General features: G+C 41.4%; 1 protein-coding gene across 5 annotated transcripts in view; it reads left to right on the top strand.

Annotated features, from left to right (window-relative positions):
- CD2AP (CD2 associated protein) overlaps window positions 1–22,125 on the top strand; it is a 127,958-nt gene that overhangs the window by 102,589 nt on the left and 3,244 nt on the right. For 4 of the 5 annotated variants that reach the window (XM_075598497.1, XM_075598495.1, XM_075598494.1 and 1 more), the window contains 4 exons: window positions 10,210–10,325; window positions 13,438–13,524; window positions 19,128–19,330; window positions 21,936–21,999. In XM_075598497.1, coding sequence (XP_075454612.1) covers window positions 10,210–10,325; window positions 13,438–13,524; window positions 19,128–19,330; window positions 21,936–21,999 — 470 coding nt within the window. Of the gene's footprint in view, window positions 1–870; window positions 1,020–10,209; window positions 10,326–13,437; window positions 13,525–19,127; window positions 19,331–21,935; window positions 22,000–22,125 lie in introns of those variants that run through there. The other variant, XM_075598498.1, reaches the window with a different exon arrangement.

The following is a 22,125-nucleotide window of genomic DNA, read 5'->3' as shown; positions in this document are numbered from 1 at the left end:
CGACGGCGACAATGCATTTGGCTTGATGCAAAGTCGCGTCGCAGGCACTGTAAGCGCAGCCTTAGAAGTTCATAACATTTGTTACACATGCTTTTTATAATGTCGCTGCTTGTTGCATAGTCCTGCGGATTATATGTCGCAGCGGATTATACAGCGGAAATTACGGTATTTGTCTAGATATCAATAGAGGTCAACACTTTTAACCTGCCTTGAGCATTTCCTGCGAAGAATACTTCTCATGCCTTACAAGTGACACTATAAGCAAAAAATATATAGTCGCAAAATTAAATATGAAAAGTAAACCAATACCATGCTTTTTTATAGAAGAAAAATAAATCGAAATTCTCGTTATGCTCATTTGCGTAGCAGCCGCTAACACAATGCAATGCCGTGGTTGAAATACATTATTCCTACTTCTAATAAAATGATCGTCTACTACAGGGGTGGCCAACTCCAGTCCTCAAGGGCCAAAATACTGAGCCGCTGATTTAGCCACCTGTGCTGAAGCAGGGATATCACTAAAACCTGACCTGTTGGTGGCCCTTGAAGACTAGAGTTGGCCACCCCTGATCTACCTGACGGTGTATTGTGCAAACCAGGCTAAACGAGAGCGTGTTTCCTTTGAAACAGTGTATTTCCGTTAGAGAAAACAATTCAGTTCAATCAGTTCTCTTATTGAAGTATCGATGTTTGCAGTGGAAAGATAATGAACATCTACCTGGAGACTTCAGACTAATGCCACTTTGATACTGAGCATGACAAGCCTTTCTGTTCCCTCTACCCATGTTTCCTTTTTCCTGCTTTGCAAAAATAATTTTTGTTCCGAAATTCTTTTTTCTAGACATTCCTCTCCTTGACTTTTCTTTCCAGATTTTGTTTCCTATCCTGTTTGCCATGTTTCCCTTCTTACGTGTCAGGAACTTACCCTACCCTTCATTTTGGTAAGATCACATTCTATCGCAGAAATCCACAAAGAATGCTTAGTTGAATTAGTGCAACATTAAGTGCGATCTTTGTTTTTTTTGTTTTTCTATGCATGGTTTCCCTCCTAGATACTCTTAAAGGAGCAATCCAAGCGGGTAATCGTTTTTGCAATTTTTTTGAACATAGATTTAAGCAGGGGGTCTCTGGAGATGAACCCAATTAATTTCAGCTCTGGGGACCCCCTGCTTCCAGAGGTACTTATCTGTTAAGGGGGTGCCGGTATCTCTCTGCTTTTATAAGCTCCCTAGTCACGTGGGCCAACAGGAAGCTGCAAGGGGTGAAGTCGCAGCTTCCTATTGGCCCGCATGGTTCTGGAGCTTTGAAAAACTGCCATTATGTGATCCCTGCTAGCGGAGAGGCTACCGGTACCGACTACGAGGGTAAGTATTTTGGGAAGCAGGTGACATTAATGTGGTTCAGCTCCGGAGACCCCATGCGTTAATCTTATGTTTACAAAATAAAACCTTTGCAAAAAGAATCGCCTGCTTGGATTGCTTCTTGAAGGAATGACAGATTTTATTTTTTTTTGGTCTGGTTTCTTGATGGATTTCCTCCTATAACTGACTTCTTGCTAGTTTTCTCGTGCCGCAATACGATCCCATTGTATTCTGTCTTGTTTACACAGGCTGCCTATCTTGTTACTTCTCGTGAAATGAGAGTTTTCTTGTTAGTTGGTGCAATCCCAGGTAGCTGACCAAGAAACTTTTTATTTAAACGAATGTAACCATGCGTAGCCCCATTGGCTGCCAGAGAGATCCGCAAAGGGGATAAAGCAAATATGACTGCTTTTTGTTTCTTTGGAAACTAGCACAATTTATTTTTCCTTGTGGCTCGGAGTTAGGAGAGGGTGGTTATAAGTGTATCCTTAGCCCTTATTCCACTCTGTCCTTATCCGAGTTAGTAAAGGGAGGGTGGGGAGAGGGGGCCTTACCTGTGGAAACTCTTGTCAAACAAACCGCAACATCACTCAAAAGGTAGTGGCTACAGGATGTGAAACCCCTTCCATGTCTAAGCTTATAATGCTTATAAACTAGCTCTATAATTTATTGACAGAAAGTAAAAAATAACCCTTTAAACATGTCACCGCCATGAATACACATTGGTCCTAGGAGGGACTGCCGCTCTAAGCAATTTTAGGTTTGTAATTGTAATTTATAGCTGTTTGGTGATATGAATGTATTTAAAATAGGTGTAAACTTTGTGGTGAGCGGCATTGGTATGTACAATTGGTATGCCGCGAGAGGTCAGGAACAACTACAATAGAACTTAAGTGAGCAATGATTACTATGCTGCAGGTTTTTATAGTTACATATCTTTCTACTGTGAACGTATATGCTAATATATAGAAAGAGAGAAGCACACGCACATTATTTGTTTTTATTATATAGTATTTCAATTTTCGTATCTCTTGGCACTATCATTTTTCCTTTGTTGGATAAGTAAATATATTTATTTTTACGTAGAAGAGCAACCATTCTAGTGAATATCCATGTGTTTTTAGAGAGTGTGTGTATATATATATATATATATATAAGTATATATATATATAAGTATATATATATATATATATATATATATATATATATATATATATATATATATATATCACAGCAAAAATAAACATAATGACATCATAATTTAACACAGAATGGGAATAAACTCTTGAGACAACATAAAAGTAACAGGAAAATGAGTCCCTGCACCAAAGAGCTTACAATCTAAGTGGGAAGTAGGAAGAAGGTACAGAGACAGTAGGAGGGTGTTCTGGTAAGTGTGTCTGCAAGGGCGTCAGGGTCAGTGAATCTGAGATCTATAGGATCAGCCACGGTGCTACCCATATGCTTTGTGAAAGACTTGTGTTTTAAGATGGGTCTTGAAGGTAGATGGAAGGGATGCTAGAATATTGAGGGTTAGGGATTACAGATGTGTGGGGCAGTCAGTGAGAGGTTTTAGCCGGGAGAGGGCTTTACATACAAGAGGTGTAGACAGCAGACATCCTAGAGCAGAACGCAAGAGTGGGGACAAGGTATAGCGATAAACCAGGGACAAGATGTAAGGAGGAGCAGCGGAGTGTATAGCCTAAAAAATGAGGAGGAGAATTTTGTTTGTAATGTGGGATATGATATGAAGCCAGGAGAAGGATTTCAGCAGGAGAGTGATTTGCAGCAGGACAGCGAGACAGATTTAGGAGAGTGTAAAGTGATTCTAACAGCAGCGTTTGGAACAGATTGAAGGGGAAATAGGCGATAGGCAGGAAGGCCGAACAGTAGAAGGCTACAATAGTCGAGACGAGAGAGAATGAGGTCCTGCATTGGAGTTTTAGAAATAAAGCAACAGAGGAAAGGACGTATCTTTGCAATGTTACGCAGGAAAAAACGACCGGTTTTAGCTACAGTGTGAATGTGAGGCCGGAGTCAATTGTGACACCTAGGCAGCGTGTTTGTGATACTGGGTGTATGTATGATAGTGCTGCCAACGGTAATGTAGAAGAGGACAGTAGGGCCAGGCTTGGGAAGAAGTATGAGCAGCTCTGTCTTTGCATGTTAAGTTTGAGTAAGTGGAGGGTCATCCGCGATGATATAGCGGAGAGATGTTCGTCTATATAGCAGATATATAAGGTCAGGGTTTAAAAAGAAAATGTGTGTCATCAGCATAGAGGTGATATTTGAACCCTAGAGATGTGTGTAAAGAGAAAAGAATAGAGGTCCCAGGACAGATCCCACAGAGAGACAGATGAGGAGTTGGCAAACAAGACACTGGCAGTACGATTTGAGAGGTAAGAGGAAATCCAGGATAGAGTTGTGTTATGGATACGAAGAGTATGGAGAATGTGAAGAAGAGGGTGGTTCCACGGTATCAAAGGCTGCAGAGAGGTCGAGCTGTATGAGCAGGGTGCAGTGACCTTTGTCTTTGGCAGCATGGTTATTAGTTATTTTAGTGAGGGCTGTTTCAGTGGAGTGAGCAGTGCGGAAGCCAGATTGTAGAGGATCTACGAGAGAACAGGTGGTGAAAAATGGAGCATGCTTGCGAATACAAGGAGTTTAGAAGCAGGAGGGAGACAGGACGATGGTTAGGGAGACAGGTAGGGTCAAGCTTGCTGTTTTTGAGTAATGGTATAACGGTTTCATGTTTGAAGGAGGAGGAAAATGTACTAGAGTAGAGAGAGGAGTTGAAAATATGTGAGTGTGGGGATTAGAAAAGAGAGAAATGGGAGGGAATGGGGAAGAGGGGATCAGAAAATCACTATATACATTTTCTATTTGTAAGAATATTTACCCCTTATGGTTGGATCAATGAATGTTTGTCCATGTCTGCAATTATTAAATTGTTTCAGGTTTGCATGCAAAAATGTTCTCTATTTTAGAATGAAATAAACCTTATTTTTTGTGTTTTTACATCTACACAGGATCTTAACTCTGTACAATAAGCCCTAGTACAATAAAAAAAATGTTCCTTAAGTAGAGGGCAACACTAAATGCTCCTTTAATCAATATGCATCGAGATCCCATGGGGTGTTTCATGGCCTCTCCCGCATTACTCCCTGCTTGGAGACCTGTTCCGTGCTTGCATGCTTTCATTTTCATAGTGGAGTTAGAAAGGATATGTCTTGTTTTATTGTAGATAACATAAACACCTCACACAATAGTGTTTTTTTTTAGATATTGATGATCATTATAGATGCATAAACATCTGTATTTCCAATTTTTATCTTTCCCATTTTAATTCTACAGCCTGTTACACATAATGGATGTCCCTTCCTGTTCGTAATTGCAAAACATTACGCTATTTTGTTGTTGCTTGGCTAATTTTGCCACTCTTGGAACCAAGCTAATGGGATAATGTTATCCATTGTTGCTTGCATGGCAATGTTGTTTCCTATGTGCTAAAACTTCCTAATACCACAAAAAATGAAACCTGAATATTTTTATTTTTCACAGTTCTAGTATTAGAAATATGACACTGGCACCAAAAATAAAGTTGCTACTCGAATGATAAAAAAAATTCAGAATTCACAAAGATTTGCACTTACATCATGCCTCACCAACGAGTAAGGCATAGTGTGTGTACACACACACGTACACATGTCTTTGGGATGACATTACCAGGTTCTAGTCATTTCCAGCATTGTTACAAAGAGTCTACTTTTTCTAACTCTGCAATCATCTTAAAGTGCTTCTGATCAAGATATAGATAGACATTTTAAATGCCCTAGTTCAAGTATGGTGATTGGTGATTGAATTGTTTCACCGTGTGTTGACATACAAATACAGTATTATACATTATGTAAATAGTTTTCAATAATATATCACAATTTGTTGCCATAAAAAATGACATTGAACATGTATAGCTTCCATTTCTCTGTCCTGTTACTGCGCACCACCGCTGTTTATTATTTAGTATGGAACGTGCTTATTCTTGATAACCTCTTAAAGCAGTACTCCCGGCTGCTTGTTTATTTGGAATCTGTTCATTTTTATTATTATTATTACAGTATTTGCACTGGGAGGGTACCCCCGAGATAACGATGCTTGCTGGTGAAGTTACCAGTATTTTAAACTCCCTGCAGGGGACACACAACGGTCCGTTTATTTTCTCTGAGGAAACCCTAGTAACTTCACTGGCAAGTATCTGACAGTGGCAGGTTCCCGGAGTTAACAGCTCAGCTTTGCTGCAGAGGATGGGTGATATTGGCTGGAGTTGCCACTCCTTCTTTTTTTTTTTTTTTTTTTTTAAGTTTGTTGCGTTGCCAGTTTATTCCTGTTCGAGAAAATCTTGAAAACCGTGAGATGCACAGAAGAGACGATGGCCTCAGAGGCGCAGTTCACTTTATTGGATTATAATAAATACAACAATGATGTAAATGATGTAAACCAGGATTGCCGATAAGTGCAACAAATGTTACCAGCCCACCCCAGCTTACCTTTACCAGCTGCCTCGGGTACGAAGACAAGAATGAGTGCGTCTGACATATATAATGTACATGGGGTTGTACCTGTTTATAATGTACATAGGGGGTGCCTGTCTGTGTATAAGGTACATGGGAATGCCTGTCTGTATATAATGTACATGGGGGAGTGACTGCATATAATGTACTTGACATGTGCCTCTGTATATAATGTATGTTGGGGGCCTGTCTGTATATAATGTACATGAGGGACTGCCTCTGTGTGTAATGGGGATGGGGGGAGAGAGAGAGAGAGTCCGTGAGCGTATATAATGTACAGGGGGGGGGAGATCTGTGTGCAGAATCGGACATTTGTTCGCAGTCACCTTGCTGCAACCATGTAGTCGCTGAAGGATTCTTCTCCGCAAGCGCTCCGCCGCTGGACACACCGCTGTCAGCCGTTTCGCCAATAGGGTAAGTTAAAAGGTTTTTTTTTTTTTTTTAGCAATTGGGGTAGAGGGTTAAGGATAAGGGTTTTAGGGTATTGGGTTAAGGGTGGGGGTGTAAGGTAAGGGGTTAATGTTTTCAGATTGGGGTAAGAGGTTAAGGTTTTATGAGGTTGGTATTAGGGTTTTTTAGGGTAAGGTTAGGGGCTTTCCCTGGCCTAAAAACGTCTGGCAGCGAGATGTCCTTGCAGCAAGGCGAGTGGCAGCTAAGCGGTGGCGACTTGGCCGTGGCAAGACAGTTGTGCCCAAATGGCCTATACCGTGTGTGTACATATAATGTACAGGGGGATGCCGGGTCGACTGTGCGTGCAAATAATGTAAAGAGAGAGGGGGTCGGTGTGTATATGTACAAGCAAGGTGTGTACATAGGGGTGTGTCTGTGTGTGGGAATGTGACAGGAGGGCCAGCTCATAAACTAAAGTGCCCCTCTGCATTCTGTTGTTCCCTCCTTGCCCCCCTCTCGCACACAAACAACCTCCATGGCCCCCTCTGGTCTTTGATGTACTGTATGTATATCTTTATTGATATAGCACTATTTACGTACATAGCTCTTTACAGCAGTAACACAGGTAACATAGTAAGAATAACCGCTTCATACATAAAAGTAGCATTAGGAAAAAAGTCCCTCTCCTGAGGAGCTTACAATTAATGTGGTAAGTATGAAGAACTTAGAAGCAGTAGGAGGGTGTTCTGGTAAGTGCGTCTGTAAGGGAGTCAGGATCAGTGCATATGAGATGTATAGTATCAGCCAATGCAGCAACCCACATGCTTTGTTAAAGAGGTGTGTTTTAAGAGGGGTCATAAAGTTGGGGAGAGAGGGTGCTAGTCGGATTTTGAGGGGAAGGACATTCCAGAGGCATGGGGCAGTGAGTGAGAAGATTTAGGCGGGAAAGGGCTTTAGATACAAAAGGGTTGGCAGGAGACATCCTTGAGTAGAACGCAAGAGTCGGGATGGTGTATAGGGAGAAACTAGGGCTGGGATGTATGTAAGGCGGGGCAGAAGCCTGTACAGCTTTAAGAGAGTATATAATAAGAAACCAGGAGAGAAATTTCAGAAGAGGGTGGAAATTGGGTAACCCCCATGGTCCCTTTAAATGTAATCGTTTGCCCGATCTCGCCTGCCCCTGCTGCACTGAATTGACCGTGTGGGAGACATCACAATGGTGGCAACCACGCATCCTAATCTTCACGTGCTGACTGGGGGGGGGGGGAGAAGAAATATTTTGTCCCAACCCAGATGTTAGGTGTGCGGGAACATTTCTGTGCATCCAAGTCATCACTGCCGGCCTCTTCACTCCCCTCTGCTGTTTGTGGTCCCTGCTTCCCACCACCGGCAATGGCCAATCATCCCGCATTAAATTGCTCAGCCTATCTATCTGCATCTAGCAGTGTCTATCTGCAAGGCTACATCATCTTTGTATGAGATATAGATATGTATGTATGTAGAGGCACTCCAAACTTCAAAAAAGTGTTATTAAATTACACTTTTTTTCAGTTTGGAGTACCTGTTTCTTTTTTTTTTTGCTATTATAATTTTTGGAAAGTATGCACCCTATATAATCATTGTGCTTATGCATCAATGAGTGCCCTGTTGCATTTTCTTTCTACACACATTCAAACCCATACATCCACACACACCCATCCACACACACCCATCCACACACACCCATCCACACACACCCATCCACACACACCCATCCACACACACCCATCCACACACACCCATCCACACACACCCATCCACACACACCCATCCATCCACACACACCCATCCACACCCATCCATCCGGACACACACACACACCCATCCATCCATCCATCCGGACACACACACACACACACATCCATCCATCCGGACACACACACACACACATCCATCCATCCATCTATCCGGACACACACACACACACACACCCATCCATCCATCCGGACACACACACACCCATCCATCCATCCGGACACACAATCAGGCCACACACACACACACACACACACACACACACACACACACACACACACACACACACACAGCCACACACACACCCACCTAGCCACAATCGGACACACACAGCCACAATCAGACACACACCCACCCAGGCCACACACACCCATCCAGCACCACACACACACACCCATCCACCCATCCACCCATCCACCCATCCATCCACCCATCCACATCCGAAGTCGCCATGTGAAAGGCTTTTGGCCTTCTTACATTTAGAAAGCAAAATAACGGTTGGTAATCTGCTTTTAAGGGCATCACACAGCTCAACGTTCAGAGTGGTCATTTTTGGGAGGAACTGCACCATTGATTCTAATCACTCTTCCAGAGTGTGTTTTTTGGGGGGGGTTTGTTTTTTTAACATAAGTGCCTCAAATATGTTTGTTATCCTGATAAGTGTTATGACACCATAGTGTAGCTTTTTTATTTTAAAGGGATTTACAAGCAACCCTTGTATTGATTGATTTTAGAAAAAAGGTTGAACATCTTTTTAGAAAGGAAATGTATACATGGATATACCAAATAACTAACATGGGAAGGATGCTGATTCAGGGAGAAATCTGCCATTATTGGAATCGGGAAGGAAATTAATTTTCCCCTTACAAGACATCATTGGATAATGTTTCCCTGGGTTTTTTGTTTGCCTTCCTCTTGATCAATATACTGTAAAGACAAATATAGACTAAGTATCTGTAATCTAATTTTTTGTTTCAATATTTTTTTTTTTTATTGTATTTTTTGAGATTCACATCTTTACATTGCAGGGGGAACATCACATTAAAGGTGGTACACAATATATCAAATATTTTCATACAGTATTAAGATCCATAGTTATGGTTATGTATCCATGTTGTTCCCGTCGTTTCTTACCAGTGAGCTGCTGCTCCTTATGCTCAGGTGTGAACTTAAAGTGGATAGAAGAGATAAGATAGAAACAGGTATAGTTGGAAGGAAGGAGGGGGGGGGGGGAGGAAGGGAAGGGAGAGGGGGGGATGGAGGGGAACTTAATACAATGATTGGTACTGGACCTTCTCTCCTGTTGCCTACTTATCTTTGGAGCCAAGGCTCACATGTTTGGTAGAACTGATCCGTGGTTTGGTTTAGTTGGGCAGTTAGCTTCTCCATGTACATAACTTTGTTTATTCTTTGTACACCATTACTCTTCATGGCGTTTTAATCTTTTTCCAAGCCGCAGCCATGGAACATATCTTTTTTTCAACCTCCTCTACTATAACTATGATTTAGTTAGTGCAGGTGTATTGCAAATCATTATTCTGTAAGGTTTTCAGCCCTCCAACACAGAAATAATGTTAAATGTAATCTACAATTTTCATAACGTACATTCATAATGAGAAATAAAATCTATTCATGCTTAATTAGCTATAGAAAATAACCTATACAGTATATTAACTTCTACCAGCTTCATCTGACAGTAGCCACTTAGGAATCTGAATGAAGCTGCTATGAAGTGGGTTTTCCAGTTAATACTTCTTCTTTTCAGCTTGTGTTTAACACTAGCGCGAAGGTCCTGTCTGATTTTGTGCTATTTCACAGCAACAGAACCTAGTGGAATAACAATAGATTGCCTCTGACCTGCAGCAACTGCAGTCATAAGAGATATTACAGAGGCCACATGTTAACCTCCTAGCTGCGATTATTTTTACACTTCATTATTAAAAAATCATGGCTAAAATGTTCTAACATACAGTAATAAGACATCCTGTTACAAAACAAGCCTGTTACAGTAACGTTTGAACCCGACTCTGGTCTGCTACGGTGTGAAAGTTAGAGATTATTTATAATAATGTGGCATTGGTTCTATGTTTCTCTAGAGCTGCTAAGTTTTGATGATGTGCTATCTACCTCAGAGAATTTATCACACCCAACTGCAAACAGACCAAAGATGCCTGGAAAGAGGTTACCGGGTCGGTTCAACGGTTGTACATCAGTAAGTATTTTGGCTATCTACCTTCCTCCTAAAATCTGTGGCTCGTGCAATAAACACACACACCGTGACAAATGATAATATAGCCACAATAGGGACCTGCCCTGAAATGCTCCTAACTTAATGTTTAAAGGAGAAGTTTTTTGTTAGTGGTTTTTTTTTTTACACCACTACTTTCAGCTTTGAGGACTTCCAACCCTCCCCCCAACCCTCCCCCCAACCCTCCCCCCTCTCCTGGTTCTCAAGATACCTACCGGTGAAGTTATTGGGTTTATATCTCCTTCGGGAAACAAAATTGCTGCCACATCTTGGGCCAATATGAAACTGCAACATAATCGGTTGTGGCTTCCTGTTGGATGGACATTTAAATCCAGGAAGTAATACCAGAAACCTCACCAGTATCAGGGGAACCGGGGGGTTCCCGGAGCTGAGAATAGTGGGGTCCAGCTCTCGAGGAACCCCTCGTTCTAATTCTGTAAAAATCCTAGGGAGGCTAGTTAGGGTGGATTGCTCCCTTAACCCTTACAGTTCCAGAGGTGCATGCCACCTCTGTGGCCGCAAACCCTGCAGCACGTCCTGATCACGTGACCTCTCTTCGGAGCGATCATGTGAACAGTTCTGGGTTCCCAACGTCGGACCAGTGTGACAGGTAGAGGGTGATCCCCCTTCAGTTTTGTAAGCAAGCTGGAGCGCTGATCGCATACCGCCCTTTAAAAAATGAGCAAAGGTCAGTGACATATGGCGTATGTCATTAGGGCGCTGAAAGGAGTTAAAGGAATATCACATGACTTCGTCATTGTCAAACAGGGCTTTGTAAGTGGTTGAGGCTGGCATAAAACCCACAACCTGGTTATCGGTTAAGCATTTTCAATAACAGTCTGCCCATATTCACTAAGCAGTGCTCCTCCGTAAGACTTCATTTCAAATATGGCCTAATCTCATACTTGTTGTCACTGCTGTATCCACTGGCTGATAACTGACTAGATATATTGTTTGTTATATTATTGTATAATGTTTTCTATTGGATTCATTAAACTATTTATTTAAGATATGTTTACAAATCTGTGCGTGCTCTGATCCATTTTATTGGCCAAACATAATTTTCCTATCCTGTACCGTGAGGCTTTTTTTCATAGTTAGTCACGGAAGACGTCAGTCTTTTTTCTTTAAAGCTGCAGTTCAAGCTGCCACCTTAATTTTTTTTCTCATTCAATAAGTGCATCAATACAATCTGCACACTGACAAGTGATTAGCTAAATTGCTGATCAATCCGCGCTCCTGTAATCTATCGCTTTGCTCTGGGTTATTTCATTCACTGTTGTTGCTGCAAAACAGTACCCACGATGCAAAGTTCTGTGGGGAAGATCATGTGACCAGGCAATTACTAGATACAATTGGTGCACTGCTAGAGAGAGGGCAGGGCTCAAGAACCAGAGCAAGTCTCAGAAGGGGAAGGGGTGTGACTTTGTAAATGGTTTCTATAGAAACAAAAATGCTTGTTACACTATAATACATTAAAAATGTCTAAACATTGTTTTTTTTTTAAAATGCTACAAGTATTTCCTCAAAGTACAGTTAAAAACTACCGTATATTCCGGCGTATAAGACGACTGGGCGTATAAGACGACCCCACAACTTTTCCAGTTAAAATATAGAGTTTGGGACACACACACACACACACACACACACACACACACACACACACACACCACTATACATATATATATACACACACACACACATCACTATATACACACACACACACACACACACACACACACACATCACTATACACACACACATCACTATACACACACACATCATTATACACACACACACACACACACACACACATCACTATACACACACACATCACTATACACACACACATCACTATACACACACACACACACACATATCACTATACACACACACACACACACACACATCACTATATACACACACATCACTATATACACACACACACACACGTGAAAGTACTACTGTACTGCATGCTCGGCTCCCCACGCTGCTGAGCACTGGACGAGTAAAGACAGGAAGAGGAGGGCTTGTGTCTGTGTGTAGAGGGACGCCCCGCCCCCTCTGCAAGCACAGGGAAACAGCAGCAGCACGGAGCTTCTGCCTGCCACTGCTCTGCCCCCAGGTTTCGCCGCACAGGCTGCGCCCCCCAGTTTGCGCACCGCTGGCCTGGCGCACGTGACCGGCGCCCGGCTGACGCGCGGCACGCCGGAAAAAATAAATAAGGAAGCCGCGTCTGCCCGCACTTTGCACTTTGCCGGCGTATAAGACGATACCCGGCGTATAAGACGACCCCCGACTTTTGAGAAGATTTTCCAGGGTTAAAAAGTCGTCTTATACGCCGGAAAATACGGTATTATAAAAAACACATGTAGGATATTGCTTGAACTGTAGCTTTAAAACACTTACGATGTGTAGTGTTTGTTGCAATTTTATAGATCATACAGGGCTCAATGTAAATTTGGCGAAGCCTTTTTTTATACAAAGTGGTCATAAATCCGATATACAATAAATGGCCTAATATATAAAAACCCACATCCTAATATTTAGTACAACTGGAAAGTTCTAAGAAACCAACCTCATCCCTCCTTTCTCCCCCCCCCCCCCATCTTCTCTGACCTCTTGCCTGCCTCCCCCCACCCCCTCCTCTCCTCTGGCCCTCTTCTCTGGCCCGCTCCCCCTCCTCTTCTCTGGCCCGCTCCCCCTCTTCTCTGGCCCGCTCCCCCTCCTCTTCTCTGGCCCGCTCCCCCTCTTCTCTGGCCCGCTCCCCCCCCTCTTCTCTGGCCCGCTCCCCCTCCTCTTCTCTGGCCTGCCCCCCCATCTCTTCTCTGGCCCGCTCCCCCTCCTCTTCTCTGGCTGCTCGCTGCCCACCCCTCCCTCACTCTTTTCTCTCACTCCTCCCTCCCTCTTTTCTCTCCCTCCACACCCTCCCCTTTTCTCTCCAGATATCTGCTATTGCCAGCACCATAAAGCTTTGCAAAGTAAATGTTATGGCATGTCGGTCAGAGATCTGTGCACTAAAGGCCAAAAATAAATGTAAACATTTCACCAAATTTTGTAACATTTTTTTTTTAAGCCATGTAAAGACGTGACCGACAGTTCAAAGGTACATAAGCAGGAAGAGGAAGAAAGTGCCAAAGCTAAGCCACCAGAAGTTAAAAAGGTATTGCATCAAGTCTGTGTATGTATGTTCTATATATCTGTAAGAGACGGGCGGAAAAAAACTCTTCTGATGGAATCATAGTTTTATTAGATTAAAAAACAGACCACTACTGTATCTGAGCAGCAGCAGCAGTTTCATTGGCACCACACCTGCCCCCTAATCAACAAACTATTTCATGTGTTCTGGATTTGTTACTAATTAATTGGACTTATTAACCTAATTGTTTATGGTAACCTTATAATTTATTATTCAATACTGCACTAGTACCTTCTTTTTACCTACAGTATTATCACAATTTTTTCATGTATATGTATATAGGACTGCCTTGCAGTAGGGTCAGAAAGCGTCCACACAGTGCATTTTAGGCTTTAACAAACTCTTGTGTGGTTTATTTCTCCACGTCAACAGATAATATAGGCATGCTGTCACTTTAAGGCAAAACAAATCATAAAACAAAAGCCTACTTCGCATTAGGGAGGCTTACTAGACATACCAGAGTCTACCTAACTGACTGGTTAGCTAGGCTAGTTCCAGTCTAAACATTATACCTTAAATGTCAAGAAACTAAAATACAAAAGTCCTATGCTGTAGTGCTGGGAATCCATCCCAGGAGTCTCAAGGAAATCCCTCTGGAACTGACACCATGCAGAAAGGGCAGCTCTGCTACCTCAGCAGGCTGTGAATGTTCTGTGGCTGGGTGTGAGTCCCAGCTGGCCCTGCGTCCAGCAGACCTGGAGAATTGTACCAACCAGCGTCCTTGTTAGGGGAACCTCTCCCGTCTCTGGCATCCTTCTGACTGCCATATAAACCCCCAGGGTTTCAGGAGTGAAGTCCCCCCTGCCACGGAAGATCTGGCCACTACATGGGTGTTTCCCTGGGTACTGCAGCTCACCTGCTGGTTCAGGAGATCTGAGTTGCTCCACGTTTGAAGTTTGGGAGTAGCAATAGGGCAGGCTTTCGCCATCTCTTTATTGTGCACCGCCTCCATCCCATGAGGATCCTGCTTGGATGGTCCCCACAGGCAATACTCCATTCCAATAATCACACACCATAGTTGGTCCAATGGCAGCTTTATTGTACAACAGCATGATCGTCCTCCAGCCCTGGAGCACACACCCAGGGCTTTAGGCCCCAAGAGCCCCTCCCAATCTCCTTAACCCTCTGATAGGGAAAAGGGTATCACACCATCCCATAATCATCACCACTCAATTTGGTAGAGTATCGGCTTTTATACCTGGGGGTTAGGGCTTGTAACCCCGCCCCATAACAGTGCAGGTCTAGGTACTGACAGGCCTCACACCATATATGTGACCTAGTCAGGACCCTCCCCAGGTATGACACTAACTGACGGTTTAGGCCTGCCCCTGGATAAGCAACATGGTACCCATCCAGGCTGCAACTGCAGGCTAAGTCCCAACCCCAGCACTGCCTGTTCCTATCAGGACTTAGTGTTGAGGCCAGTAGAATGCTATAGCCAGGGACACTTGGCTATATGTGTGTGTGTGTGTGTGTATATATATAAGACACACAGATGAAAAGAACATAGACAATCCCCTTAGTAGCACTCTAAATTTCACCTAAACTAATCTATAAGATAAAGATGGTTAAAAAGAAACAGATGCTCCGCCAATTCAGAAAAAATGAACAAGATTTTATTGATTAAACAACAAGACACACTAACTTAAAAACATAAAAATACTAAAGACAGCCTATGAAAATATATATGTATCAAAAATATAAAGAGAGGACTACTAATCAAACACTTTCAGTATTACAAAGAGAAAAAAAAAAACTAAAATGTGTCTAAATAAAGTTTAAATAATGACAACAAAGTAGTTTAGTCTAACATAATAGGCAATACAAAATATATTCCCACTGACATATGCATGAAAGAATAATAAATCATTGCGTTGGAAAAAGTATATAGTCAATGACCCAGTATATAGCCAGGAAAAATTAGTATGTATACCAAAAACAGAGAGAAAAATATGACTAATAAAGACAGGAAGAAGCTCACTCACGGGTGAAACATGTTGAGTGTTTACTTTACTACAGCCTTTATGTAATCTTCTATTCTGAGGGACTTATGATGGATCTGATGCAGCATTTTGGACTTTATTTTTTGTTCCTGTTATAAGCAGACTTTGGAAACACATCCTGTACAATCAATATGGACACAAACTCTACACAATCTAGCTGCAGCTGAGTATTACCCTCCTTACTGTTTGGGCATTACCTGTCCTTGCAGTGCTGCACTTTGTGGTGTTTTCAATATGTATGACTCTGTTTGCTAATATGTCTTTATTAGTCATATTTTTCTTTATTTGCTGCATCAGTTCTCATTGATTTCATTTTGGGGAAATGCTGTTCAGGGTATAACTATTATTATTGTTATATTATTTTTCCCTGGTTGCTTTATCTCTTTTTTTCCCCTCTGTTTTTGGTATACATACTAATTTTTCCTGGCTATATACTGGGTCATTGACTATATACTTTTTCCAACGCAATGATTTATTATTCTTTAATGCATATGTCAGTGGGAATATATTTTGTATTGCCTATTATGTTAGACTAAACTACTTTGTTGTCATTATTTAAACTTTATTTAGACACATTTTAGGTTTTTTTTCTTTTTGTAATACTGAAAGTGTTTGATTAGTAGTCCTCTCTTTATATTTTTGATACATATATATTTTCATAGGCTGTCTTTAGTATTTTTATGTTTTTAAGTTAGTGTGTCTTGTTGTTTAATCAATAAAATCTTGTTCATTTTTTCTGAAATGGCGGAGCATCTGTTTCTTTTTAACCATCTTTATCTTATAGATTAGTTTAGGTGTAATTTAGAGTGCTACTAAGGGGATTGTCTATGTTCTTTTCATCTGTGTCTTATATAGTTTTCACTATCCCCTAACACCATCAGGTCCTATTTAATTTATATACTGACTTTAATTGGGGTATATATTTTATTTTACCCTTATAGTTAGTTTTATTAAAGGGCTTGAGTTAACCTTATATATTGTGTTGAGCAACTTCTCCTTTTGTGTGTTCTGTGTGTGTGTATATATATATATATATATATATATATATATATATATATATATATATATATATATATATATATATATATATATATATATATATATGTGTGTGTGTATATACACTTTTAGCCTCAAGTACAGTTTAATCTAGTTCACACACAGGATTCTATGACGGTGAACACGGTATAGGTATACTGCTACAATATATCACACCAGGAAAGCAATCATTTGCTACATCTACGCTTCCATGCACTCATGCATAGTATACGAGGAACATGAATACTATGAGTATGTGTGCATGTATGCGGAACATGAATTCTGTCCTTGGCTAAATAAAATACCGTTGACAATTTGCATTGTTTTCCACTTGTTACTCAACTGTGGTATTATTTTTCTTTTCTATGCTGACTAATTGAACATTCAGGGCTGAGCGTTTCCTGTGTACTACAAACATTTACTCAATTAGAGCAGCGTGTGTGTGTGTGTGTGTGTGTGTGTGTGTGTGTGTGTGTGTGTGTGTGTGTGTGTGTGTGTGTGTGTGTGTGTGTGTGTGTGTGTGTGTGTGTGTGTATTGTACTGTATTATATGAACCAACACTAAATGTTACTGCACATTTGTAGTGTAAGCTTGTCTTGCTTGAAACGGCAATCCCTCTTAGGACCAAAATGCATTAATGGCAGTGACCTTTTGAAGGCGTTACATCTGGGTAGTGGTTGCCTTTTTGGTTAAAAAAAATAAATCTGTCACCAGTATTAAACCATTTTCTAATCATTTTTAAACTTCCTTTGTAAACCTAGTGAGCTGAGACTTGGGAGGGGTTTTGTTTCCTACTCCCTTTTGTCTGATGTAACTGTGCCCAATAAGCGCTTGCCCAGCCAGAGCCCGGATTTTTCCCCATTCCCTTATCGTTATTGGCCATCTGATGAGGACAGGAGTAGATGTAAGGGTTGTAAAGCCACTTGATTTAACACGTTCCCATTCAGAAACCCTAAGAAATGCAATTTGTAATAGTTCTAGAAAAATTCCTTTATTAGATTACTTTAAGGAAACCAGCTAGATTGTTAAATTGTTTAGAAAGGCTTGATGTCGGACTGGATATGTGGGATTATAGCCATGAATGGGCATTGAAGAAAGCTATTCGTGCTTTACAGAAATGATAACGACTGACCTGCACTGGCCTCCCTCGCTGCCCCTTCGTTCCCAAATTAACAGTTCATGCCTGTACTGAGAGACCCTCCTGATATTTACTACTATGTGTTAATGCAGGGGTGCTCAACTCTAGTCCTCAAAACCCTTCCCAACAGGCCGGGCTTTCAGGAAGTCCCTGCTTCAGCACAGGTGGCTCAATCAGTGGCTCAGTCCTTGATTGAGCCACCTGTGCGGAAGCTGGGATATCCTTAAAACCCGTCTTGTTGGGCAGAGTCTTGAGGACTGGAGTTTAAAACCCCCGGGGTTAATGGATAGCAGGGCACCACATAAATGCATTGCTGCGCCTGAAATGTTAATTGTGTTGTGACTGGAAGGTTTACGTTCTCTGAGGAGCAACTGTACCAGACTAGGAATACTCCGGATCATTATACAAGAGGTCGTTCATTTGTTCATTTGCTGAAGCTGAACAGTTTTTCCTTTCAAATAAGCAATAACACTTTACAGTTTTGTCACTGTGCTGTCTTCTAAAAAGATGTTGATGGATATTTTGAAATGTTATTTAACCTACTGTATGTCCTCGATTGTAAGACGGACTTACAATCAAAGGGAAAAAAAGTGTTATTTGACCCCCTCCATCTCACTTACCAAGTGTATAGGCGGAAGCAGGAGAGGTCCGTCAGCGAAGGAATGAAGTGTGCGGCGGCGGCAGGAGACGTTCGTGGAGGAATGGTACCGGTAGTTATGACGGCGGGCGGCGGCAGGAGAAGAACAACATCAGAACTTCAGACCTCTGCCTGGAGCAGGAGAAGAATGGCTGGGGAGGAGCACACTGTAACACCGGAACCCAGACACCGGTTCCAGCACCGGAACCAGCGTCTGTCTTCCGGTGTCACAGCGCGCTGCTTCCCAGCCGTTCTCCTACAGTATGCTGCTCTTCTCCTGCTCCGTTCTGAGGTCTGAAGTTCGGATGTTGTTCTTCTCCTGCCGCCTCCGCCCGCCCACTGTCTTAACTACCGGTACATTCCTCCATGAACATGGACTTCTCCTGCCGCCGCCGCACACTTCATTCCTCCGCTGACGGACCTCTCCTGCTACCGCCTGTAAACCTGGTAAGTGAGATGGAGAGGGTCAAATAACGCTTTTTTATTTTCCTCTTTTTTTTTTTTTTTTTTTTAAATATCGATTCTAAGACGCACCCCGATTTCAGACATGTGAAAATCGGGGAAAAGGTGCTTCTTAGAATCGAGGAAATACGGTAATAATGAAAGGCGCATGAACACACCAGTTGGAACATGACTTGTTTTAAGATTACATACATATAGTCCATACTTATATATACATTCTGTATTTATTTTGATGGTGTATGCTCTAATACTCGTTTTTGATTGATACATTGTTTTGTTTCTATACATTTAGCCACCTGCTCTCATCGCTTCACCTATATTTACACCGCTGTCTGTAAGCATTTTACCAAGACACACCTCCACTCCATTGAGCCCGCTTTCTTTGGATGACAAAGTTAAGGCCGATACTGATGGTAAAAAAAGTGAGGTGGAAGAACTCAAAGTCCAAATCAATGAGCTACTTACTGTTGTGGAGGCGCTTCAGAAGGAACATAGGTAACGTTGCTTTCTTGTTTTCTTAATGTGAGGTCTTTTTGGATTACTCGCGTGTTTTCATTTAAGATCTCTACAGAAATATCGCTTGTTAGAATCAACCAAACTCACCAAGTATTTTGAGATAGGTGTTCGGTGAATAAATATTGATGAGCAGAAATTAAACCTTTTATATCCACTAGTGTATACATGAATGGTAAATACTTTTCTTTTACGGGATAATGAGCTTTCAGCTTTCCATTTACCTATAAATGGAGATTTTCATATGACTGAGAGACTCCCTGAAAGTGTATTACCTTTGTCAGATAACGAAGCATTTTCTCATTTTCGAGTAGGTTTATCGCAGAATGAGGTAAAGGTTTTGAAAATACCTTTGTTATTTCTAAGCAGCAGTTTGCGCTGTTCATATATTTTTGGAGAGGAAGATATTTATTTTATTTATTATTTATATTACCTGAACCGGGAGTCCACTAGAGGTTATGTGTGGTTCCCAGACTTTTGGCGATCAGTTGGTTCATGGCAGTTTTCTCCAGTGGGAAAGAATACTTGCCTGTTGTACACTATATGGCCACCAGGTGTCAGTGGTTGGTAAAGAGCAGCAATGTCATTGGCAGATGACATCACAACTTTATTTCGGTGACCCCCACTGTCATATTTTGTGGGGGGCTTTGTACCACAATAAACTACAGATATCTGGATCAAGGGAGGTTCCGAGGATGGGAGGGCCACAGATCAGCTCCGGGGATCCAGCGGACCCTGTACAAAACAAAAACTGGGACTGCATTAATTTGTCTAATTAATCATCACCTTTCTGCATTGTCATTATGTTGCACATTTTTATTACCATTTTTGTATCATGCCATCTCGCTATGAATAAATTGTGGGTTCATTTCTTTAGTGTTTCAGTGGTTTGCGATTCTTTTTCCTTGCCCCGTGAGTTAAATGTAAGAAACTTGCTAAAGTTTAGAGAAATTCTCACACAATGTAAGTTATACATAAACAAGATCTCTTTGCATTCACAAAATAATATAGTTTAAACTGAAGTGCCTCTAAAGGGTGGGTAGAAGTACAATACTGTATGGTAACAGTCTGCACAATAGGTCCTTAGATCAGATATTTTGATCAGTTCTTCAGGATCACTATGGGCATTTAGCACTATGGGTGCTGCTTTCTCAAGGGGTTTTCCTAATCCTCTTATAAAAGATAACTACAAAGTAGAATAGCAAACCAGAGAAAGCAAAGGGTATTTCTGACAGTTCCTACTGGATGTATTAGAATGGCTGCACTGTGGAGCTTTCTCTGGTGTGCTCTTGTACTTTCTAAACAATGTAAGTTATGGTGAGTAAAGAGGTGATGATAACCCTCCGCAGCAAATGCAAATACCACTGCTGAGCACATTCACATCTCAGACCGTTCTACAAACCTCCCATTCCTCATCATTGCTTAGCGTACATACTTTTTTTTAGACACCATAACTTACTTTGTGTCTGGTTGTAGCCACTTCCAGCTTCACGTTGCAAGTTCAGCAACCATCCTCACACTGAGACTCAAAGAATCAAAACTGCGGTCTGAGGGGAGGTTTATTGGCCATTCACTAATTTAACCCAGGCTGTGCTGGAAAAGCTGTGTAATACAGCAGGCATAGGTTTATAGGGTTCCATGTTAAAATGGATTGGAAGCAAAAAGTCATTACCCGGAATCCCTAGCTGCAGGGGAAGCATTGTCTGAGACGTGAATGTGTTTAAGTGGTATTTTTATTTGCTGAACATTTTTCAGAAATACAGATTTATTCTAGCTCATACCAGGACATAGGAAATTATACATTCTTATGTTATTAATCATCTTTACGCCTCTATCTTTCGCTATGGCTCCATATTATAACTCCCAGATTGCTTTGCTCTGCTATTAATGTACCTATGCCTGGGTTCCTTAATATGTGCTGTACAGATGTAGCCAGCCTCCCGTTCCTGCAGTTAACAGAACAACCCTAGTATAACACAGACATCTAAGTTTTCATAAGATTTAAGGAGAAGGCTGGTGCGTTATAAGGCAAGATATTCCAACGTATCTTGTTAAACCACAATGAAGCTGGTTACATCTGCACATGAGTTTAAGAGAATGAAGGAAGAAGAGAATTACAAAGAAGCCGGGCCTGCAATAAAATGTATCACAGTTGTATCTTGTGCTAGAAATAGTAATGTTGCAGGAACGTAATATTCACAATTGTCTGGGTGTCGACAGAAAAAAAGAAACATAATTTTTTTTAAATGCAAATATAAAAATGCCTTGGTTTATATTTTGTGTTTTTGGTGATGTCCATGAGTCGGTGTATAAAACGGCATACGCAGTGTTTACACACCTAAGTTTAGACAAGGCCAGTAGTACATGCCATGGGTGTAGCATGGTAAAAAAGACAGGTAAAAAGATGTAATAATGCTTACATAATGCTGGGTATGCCTGGCAATATCAATGAAGGCGCAAAGGTGCCTTATAATGTAAATGCATTTATGCGTTTCTGTGGTTGTTGCTACTTGACTTTGTAAAAAATATAGAAAGATATCATAAATATTTTTACTTATTTGTATATTTATACTTTTCCCAATTGTAGGAAAGAAATGGATAAAATAAAGCGAGATTTAGAAGAGGAAAAAATGTTGAGGAGCAATCTAGAGGTAAGTAGTTAATTTCATGCGCACTTTTCAATTCACATTGGTGATCTCCTATCCAAAGCACAGATAGCGGAAGCCATACTGGGACAAATGTTATGTGGTAGCGCAGGTGGAGCTGTCATTTTGGGC

Source organism: Ascaphus truei, chromosome 4, assembly GCF_040206685.1.
Source record: "Ascaphus truei isolate aAscTru1 chromosome 4, aAscTru1.hap1, whole genome shotgun sequence".
In the NCBI taxonomy this organism is placed as follows: Eukaryota; Metazoa; Chordata; class Amphibia; order Anura; family Ascaphidae; genus Ascaphus; species Ascaphus truei.
The sequence above is the reverse complement of the archived record's forward strand: the minus strand, read 5'-3'. Positions and strand labels throughout refer to the sequence as shown.